The 8,118-nt window shown below is 31.8% G+C and overlaps 1 protein-coding gene and 1 long non-coding RNA gene across 2 annotated transcripts; both read left to right on the plus strand.

Annotated features, from left to right (window-relative positions):
- The first annotated feature begins 3,123 nt into the window (after positions 1-3,123).
- Positions 3,124-4,968, plus strand: LOC134250450 (uncharacterized). The gene is made up of 4 exons (XR_009988504.1): positions 3,124-3,221; positions 3,431-3,490; positions 3,837-3,899; positions 4,918-4,968. It is a non-coding gene; the product is annotated as an uncharacterized LOC134250450 (long non-coding RNA).
- A 24-nt stretch (positions 4,969-4,992) lies between these two features.
- On the plus strand, positions 4,993-7,105 carry LOC134250449 (uncharacterized). Its single transcript, XM_062732814.1, has 5 exons — positions 4,993-5,116; positions 5,251-5,449; positions 6,235-6,324; positions 6,461-6,574; positions 6,797-7,105. The coding sequence occupies exons 1-5, from the start codon at positions 5,010-5,012 to the stop codon at positions 7,103-7,105; spliced, it is 819 nt and encodes a 272-aa protein (XP_062588798.1). The 5' UTR covers positions 4,993-5,009.
- Positions 7,106-8,118: the final 1,013 nt, after the last annotated feature.

Raw genomic sequence — 8,118 nt, forward strand, 5'->3', positions numbered from 1 at the left:
TAATTGCAGGGAGACCGAATTTAATTATATTTTTTAAAAATTTTTCTCGTTTATCATAAATAACCGTTCATTTGTTTTTTCCCAAACTTTTTACATTGTTTCTCATTTTATGATAAAAAGCCCATTTTTGTTGCTAGGCAACAGGTTCGATTTTAAAAAGAGCCCATGGTTTTGACTTCAAATTCAAAAAGAAAAATCCCTTGCTTTTATGGAGATACATGAACAACTGTATTAATCGGGCCATTTTTAAAATTTGGCCTTGAATATTGCCAAAATCACGAAAAATGCTGAATCAGCAAAACTTGTAAAACATGTGTACCTTCCAATGTCTATAAAACTACTTAAGACCTAAATATTTTTTATTACATTATTAAAAAAAAAATGTGTATCTTTATTACACCTAAAAGAAAGAAAAATTCTATGGTATTTACGTGTTTTTTTAAAGCCTCAAAGATAGGTGATTTTTTGTTTTAAACTGAAAAATCCACCGGTTGCTAAGGAAATTTTTTGGCCCGGGGTTTCCCAGGGTTAATGACCAAAACATTTTTCATTTTACATACATTGTTCATACTTCAAAATAAATCTATGAGTGGAAAATCATTAAATTCTGAAACCTTCATGTATCCTTTTTAAACAGTTTTGTCTTTTTTTATGTGGACTGGTATTTAAATGGATATGGTTAATTTCGGGGCACCTAAATCAGAGGTAGGGGGTTGGTTACATTGTCTGAAAATAAATTAATGCTTTGAAATCTACCATTTATGATGAAATAAAACTTATATAAAATTTCCAAAATTTTGAAACATAAAAGGAGATGGGTGGACTTAGCGTGAAAAAGCCCACTAGCTTAAATTAAAAACATATTCAAATTGTGAATTAAGTATTTACAGTAAAATTTTATATTATTTTTATGAAAAATTAAAAAAAAAATTTTGAGGAAAATTTTTGTTAAAATTTATTCTTTTATAAAAGAAAAATAATATGGTATCCATTGGGTTGAACCCTGGGAAAAAAAACCCGAGTTGCATTCTCTATTGAGACTAGCACGTAACCACTACGCTACACAAGTCCTGATATGTGTGGCATTTAAATCAGTTTGTGATATACCATTGACTTAAGGGACTTAATTCAAAACGAAAAAGGACAAAGTTATGTCAAAAATTTTTTTAATGGAGAAAGACCCATAATCAAAAAAAGGGGCGAGTATAGGGGGGGGCCGGGGGGGAGGCCCCCCCCCTTTCTCCCCATTATCTTTACTATAGAAAATGTTTACTGAAAGGAAGGTTGGCCCCCCACATTTCAGCAAAGGGTAGTGTTATAAGAAAATTTACCCCAAAAAGTTTGAATTGAAAGTAATTATCTTGAAAAAAGTTACCACCCCCCCCCCCCCCCCCCCCCCAAAAAGGATTTTCGATTTTTTTTTTTTTTTTTTGTTGTAAACTTTTAGGAAGAAAAAAAAAATTTCCAGGTTGGCCCCCCCACTTCCAAAAACATGCACGCCCTAAAAAAATAGTTTTAAAGTATAAAAAAATGACTCGTTTTTCCCCTTGGAAAACATGGAAAAACTTCAATTTATGAGATTTGTGAAGTTGTAGAGATTTTACATAACGTATATTTAATTTAATATATATAAAAAAATTTTATATAATTGAGATTTTATTTTTCACCTTCATGTTTGTTGCGCTATGGGTTATTTCTCTCATGTTCACCCATCTCCTTTGAAGATTTTTTAAAACTTTATTTTTAATTTACAGATTCCACAAAGAAGTTTATAAACATATTACGAGAAGGAAAAAACTAATAATATGATAGATTTTAAGCAAAAATGCGCGTTTGGGTTTTTTCTAAAAACAAAAAAAAAATCAGTGATGGATAAAATTTTGAAGATTTTTAACGGTTTCTTTGTAGGTCAAAATATGACAAATTTTATGGTACTAAATGAAAAGAGAAACATTTCTATTTATTTTATCTCTCCACAAAAAGCATCATAGCTGAAAGAAAAAACTACCATGTTTGTCAATTAAGGGCTCATATGCAATCTTAATTATCTGACTAATTTTTGTTTCAAATGCTTAAATCACATAAGGTATTTGATTGTCGTTCTTTTTTTCAACATAGTGTTAACATGCATTAAAGTAAATACAAAATAAATAGAATAATAATTAAATAAAAGCAAGGAAAAATAAAAAAAAATAATATTTTACCTTTTCCTAAGTTGTCAAAATGTGCATGGCTATAATTAACTGCTTTACTTTTTTTACTGCCTTATAAATACCAACTATCTACTTTCGGTTTGGTTTTATTTACAAATGGCGTCTGGGGATCCAGAGACGTACGTAGTAGACTATTATATGTCTCTGAGCAAACCTAACGTATATGTACCTTCTCGGGAGAGCTTGTAGCTTTATGAAATACACAGTTTTAAATGGTAATGTAAATTAGATGTATTTTTATTAATTGATTTATATTTATAATCTATTTTAAAGTTGGCGTAAGACACATTTATAAGCAAGCTGCATGTATAATGAATGACACATAAATACACTTGCTACATAAGTGTATCAAATGTTTGGTCCTTTAAAATTGTAATATTGATAAATATACGTGTATAATTACTTAATTAAATTTGATTCAGGTTAAAATGTCAATGAAAGAAAAACGATAAGCTCCATCTTGAATGAAGCGAAGAAAACGCAGGGTGCTGATCGATCTCTAATAGGAAGAGCTGAAGTCATATTAACCCAGCTAACAAAAGCACGCTAACTGGCTGAAGAAATACAATCCATCTCTTGTAAGTAAATAATCAAAATGAATGCACTTTTTCATAATTTCTTTTTTTGTTTTTGTTTTTTTGTCCTCTAGAAAATACCCGAAATGAATATACGTATACATGATTTTAACATTGTACACAAGTATGAACAGAGTTGGAACAAAAATGTGTTTTTTCTTTTCTTGTATTGACATATTGTAAAATACATGCATATGAGCAATTTGTAAGTTTAATCCTTTTGATGTAGTCAATAAAATATATTCGTAACAAATATTTAACAGCACACAGAAATCAAGAGAGAAGACTTCATATTCAAGGCTAGAGGAAACCAAGACTCGATGATTTGTACAGATTTTTGAAATCTCAAAAAAATGCGGGAAATAACGTCTGGAAAAATTATGTCTTCTTATTGGAATGTCGAAATCAAAAAAGAGAGTCGTCTGCTACCAAGGTGAGGTTATTTTGTCTAAAGGGGTTAACTGAATTGAAATTTTTAAAATTTCTTTTCTTATATTATTAATTATTGAATGGTTTATTATTTCATGGAGCTTAACTTTTGAAGGAAATATTTTATGATGATTATTAATAGTGAAAAAGCATAATTATCTTAATTTCCAAAAAACTAAAAATCTATCATTTAAACATATTGTTAATATATAGAATAACAAAACTGTCGTGAACTCTGGAAATCAAAGTAAACCATCAACATACGCTGGTAAGGTATGTAATTTTTCTTTTGTAATATATTACGTTGAATTTTATGTCTTTTTTAAAGCATGAAATTGAGTTCCCTTTATTCCCTGGCAAATTAAAAAAATTTTAAGGTCTCTCTGTGTGTGTTAGGGTGTGTGGATGTTTTTTGTTTCGTTTTGTTTGTTTTTTTTTTTGGTTTTGTTTTTTTTTTTTTACTTTGCTTTCTTCCCAATTTGTATCATTTGCAGTATTTATTTAAGATTGAACAATGTTTGTTTTCTTCGCATTTTACATTTAATTTATTTGATAATTGCAATTCCCCCTGTTACAATCGCAACATGTGTATTGAAAAAAATGAAATCAATTATTACAGACATCAACGACAAGCCTCAACCAAGGACAATCAAGAAAATCCAGTTTCCCATTACCAAATACGGTATAACAAATAAAAAATGGAACACATTGTCACTGGTTGTCCGCAAAACTATTTTGATTTTGAAAGCATTTTGATTGAACACACAAGTACTCTGAAGATGGTATCAAAGATCCCTCGAGTTTTTCATTGATAATTTTTATGTAATGTATAGACACTAAGACTTTGTTACGGATATTGTAGCATAGAGGTAGGGCGTTTGCTTCGTGATCAAATGCCTGAGTTCGATTCTCATTATGTCAAACGTAAGACGTAAGCAAAGGTATTAACTGTTCTTTCCCAAGCACCCGCAGTGAGATGTAAAAGTCAATAGCCTTCGGAGATTGAATGGTACATTCGAGAAAATTTCACTCACATAGAGACATCACTATATACCGATGAAGGGCTTCAAACTTTGACCCTTACTCGGCACCTACTGCCATGAAGGCTATGTAGGATCTTTATCGTGCCAATGCCTGTCGTGACAACTGTCATGGTAGCTCTGTCGGTAGAGCGCTCAATTCGTGTAAGGAAGGTCGTGAGTTAGAATCTCGGCCGCGAATGACCTATGTCGATAAAAATGGGTAGCAACTGTTCCTTCGCCATGTGCTCGGCACGCTGGAGTGAAAGTTGCGGGTTCTTTGGATTAGACCTTAAAATCAGAGGTCCTGTGTCATGGTATATACGTTAGCACGATAAAGAAATATCAGTGTTCAATGACCGCGTATATTTAAGTGCTTAGTAAAGATAAAAACTTGAATCCCTTCACCGGTATGACCGGTATTATGGTGAAGTCTCTATGTGAGCGAAATATTCTCGAATGAGACGTAAAACGACATACAATCTCAGTCTCGTAACTTTTCCGGGTGTTGTAGGAAAGAACAGTCAAAACCCAGGATTACGTCTTACATTTGACGCGATGCAGTCAACTAGAATCGAACCCAGGCGTCTTGATCACGAAACGAACGCCCTACCACTATCCTACCGTAACGATTTTGGAAAACATTTATTACAATTAATTTTGTTGAGAATTTCGATTTAGAGACAAAGCCCTAGCCAAAGTTATGTTTATAATAAGGGATCAAGACAAAATTTAGGAGTCAGACAGTCGAGAATAGTGAGGTACAACAACAAATGAGATCCATCAATGAGATCCAAAACAACAAATTAATGGAAGAAAATGAAAAGCTAAAGGAATCTGTAAACCAACAAAAGCAACAAATTGAGGAACTGACAACAAGGTATTAAACACCCTTCAATGATTAAGGGAAAAGTTAAAAAGACACATTATTTCTTATGGTTTTTAAGCTTTATTGTATTTGGTTGTTAAGATACTCTTTTTATTGGTATTTTAAAGAGCAGTATTTTTCTGCAGATTGAGCAGATATGCCAGTCAGCAATTAACGCAAGGAAACCCAAATATAGCTGACCTTAGTGATAAGAATAGGCCAACTAAAATTGGAGAAAAGTTTGCCTTAGTGTATGATGACCAATGGTCAGAAGCCTTTGAAGCATTAAAAGAAGAAGGAAAGACAGAAGAGACTGTAGTCACAGAGCTAGCTAATTTAGTCCAGGTATGATTACTTTTTAATACTCATAAGAAGGGGGATAAATATTATAAATGAAAGATACAAAAAATATTCAATGTTCACCGATCTTCTTTATAGGAAGAAATTTATTTTCATAAGAACTATAAGGCTATAAATCTCTTACAACAAATAGTCACATATCTAAAAGTTGGAATAAAACTAGAGGTACTGTGAGCAATGAGCTCACTAAATAATACCCCCGCCTCCCATATGAATAGAATGGCAGTATCCATGTTTTGCGCTGAAAAATCCAAAATATAAATCAGATCAAGAAGTAAAATAGGAGGTGCACAATGGCAATATGTAATAATAGTTCTGTGAAAGTTTCATTAAATTTCCTTCAGTGGTATGAGAGGAGTTGCGGATAAGATGGGTACCCCAAAAGCGTAACAGACGGAGGGACAGGCAGACGACAGGACAGAATACACAGATTACTGTATACCCTTCCCACTTTTCAAGCGGGGGATATGATAATTTTAATGGTCTAGAAAGAATCTAGAGGAACGTGATGCTTTTAAATGTAACATCCATTTCGTAACATAATTTCTAGTTCCGGTATTACTCTGGGTGTTGGATAATCTCTTTTAGAGACATGCTTTTGCATACGTGGATTAGGCAAAATCCTGTCCACTTCTCTCAAGAGAACAGGTGTTGGGTACAACAGGTGACACACACACACACACACATACTTACTATTTTTGCATTTTCTTTTTAGGAAAAATTTTGAACTGGATGTGCAATACAGGATAAAATACTTCTTAATATTGTAGGAATGCTACAAATTTTCTGATGAGACTAAAGATAAAATGAGACACGAGTTGATGAAAAGAACAGCCGAGGTGATCAGAAACCCATTGCCAGTAGGTCTTATGTATAGCTTTTACAGTAACTTACAACTAATTTAAAAATATTAAAAAAGTACATGTATATGTATAATACAGTTAAATATCTTAAGTTGTGCTCTATGGTATGTAAAATTTGGTTTTAACCTTTCAGTCATCACTGTCGATTGCAGAAGAACTGAAAGATGTCCAGTTAACAGGGTCAAATGCCATTTTAAATGACCTTTTGAAAAAATATGGAGAACAGTCAGTCAAATCTCTTAAAATGGTAAATATATTGGATATTCTTTCTTTTCATTCATGTTGAAGAGGACACATTGTATATATGCATGCGTGTCTTTTAGTAGATAAAACAATTGTGTTTAGAAATAATAGATCGCAGTAAAACAGGTAAAACAAACAGTTACGTTTTAACATGCATGTATTACAAACCTTTATATTTTCTTTTTCTCACTAATTCCGTACGTTTAGATATGATGCTCAAATTAAGGCTTACAAAAGTCGACTTTTTCTTAATTATCTAGGCATTCAGAAACAGAAGGAGGGCTACACACGTGATAAAAGACTTACTGATTATCTAGACATTCTGGTTGAACTCACGTGGAACATGGTCCTACAGGATCCGCCAATGGCCCTAAATTTTGCTAAAAACGGAGACAAAATCGACGAGAAGTCATTCAAACACTACAGCAAGAAAGGCAATATCGTGCTCCTTTGTGTCTGGCCGGCTTTACATCTGTATAATGGAGGAAATCGTATCGAAAGGCTTTATCCTTCCTCAGTAATGGGCTGCCAATAGTACAATATGTACGAACTTTGTAAATTAAAAACTGGACCATATTTCCCCCTCCTTTCATATTGATATGAATTCAACTCGTTTTGGCTTTTTGATGCCAGAGAAAAATCATATTTTCTAATTGTTCTTTTTTTAATATAGGTACTTTAAATGCAAATAATAAATAAACAAGTATTTAAATTTTTAAGTACAAGTATTTGAAAATCAACAAGGATGTTGATTATTTTTTTTTTAACATTTTCATATTATTTTATTTGCAAGTTAAAATATTTCAAGGAGATATTTCCGTCCGAGTGATTCATCTCATGACTCCAGAATGTGTTCAATCCAACAGAATTTGAATTGTACTCAGTGTGATTTTATAAAAGTGCAAGAAAGTTTAAACTTTACTTATTAAGTTTTTATTTTGTAACAACGTTCATCAGTAAATATATTATTGTTCGTTGTATCGTGTTTGTTTTAACCACTCCTTTATTATAGATAAATTAATTTTACTGCATTGTTCTTGTAATTACAATGTTTTAGTAATCTATGAAAGTTATATTTAATTCTTTAAGATGTAGAGAAAAAAAATAAAGTGTGTAATATTGAAGGCAATTTCATTGGTTATACTAGTATCTTTATACATGTAATCTTTTTAAATACCTGGTACAAAAATGCTCATTTATAAGTTTTTTTAACACAAAAATTCAAATTTAAATTTGATTAATATTTTGATTCGACGTCTGCCTGTCTTTGAACAGATATCTGTTATTAGTTTCCCTCCTTATTTTCCTCAAAAGGTGTGGCAAAGTCACCCAATACGGCGTATATTTTCCTGAAGCAATCTGATCTATTTTCAAATTTTCTAGGGATATCAGAAAGCAATTTTCGTATTGATTAAAAGACGACAAAATGGATAGTCTGTAAACGTGTACACTTGCTTATTTGAAAACCATTTAAAGATTTGAATAGTAGCTGGTTGTGATATATTGAAATGATATAGAAGCTTCGTTATTTGTTTGTTAAGAGTCAAA

Source organism: Saccostrea cucullata, unplaced genomic scaffold (assembly GCF_032062105.1).
Source record: "Saccostrea cucullata isolate Sc308-1 unplaced genomic scaffold, CSIRO_AGI_Scuc_v1 ctg19937, whole genome shotgun sequence".
In the NCBI taxonomy this organism is placed as follows: Eukaryota; Metazoa; Mollusca; class Bivalvia; order Ostreida; family Ostreidae; genus Saccostrea; species Saccostrea cuccullata.

Excerpts from the sequence above, each read along its gene's own strand:
- LOC134250449 (XM_062732814.1), top strand. The coding sequence starts at position 5,010 with ATGAGATCCATCAATGAGATCCAAAACAACAAATTAATGGAAGAAAAT. Across the intron at positions 6,325-6,460 it reads TGATCAGAAACCCATTGCCA|TCATCACTGTCGATTGCAGA; the intron begins GTAGGTCTTATG and ends TTAACCTTTCAG. Across the intron at positions 6,575-6,796 it reads CAGTCAAATCTCTTAAAATG|GCTTACAAAAGTCGACTTTT; the intron begins GTAAATATATTG and ends GCTCAAATTAAG.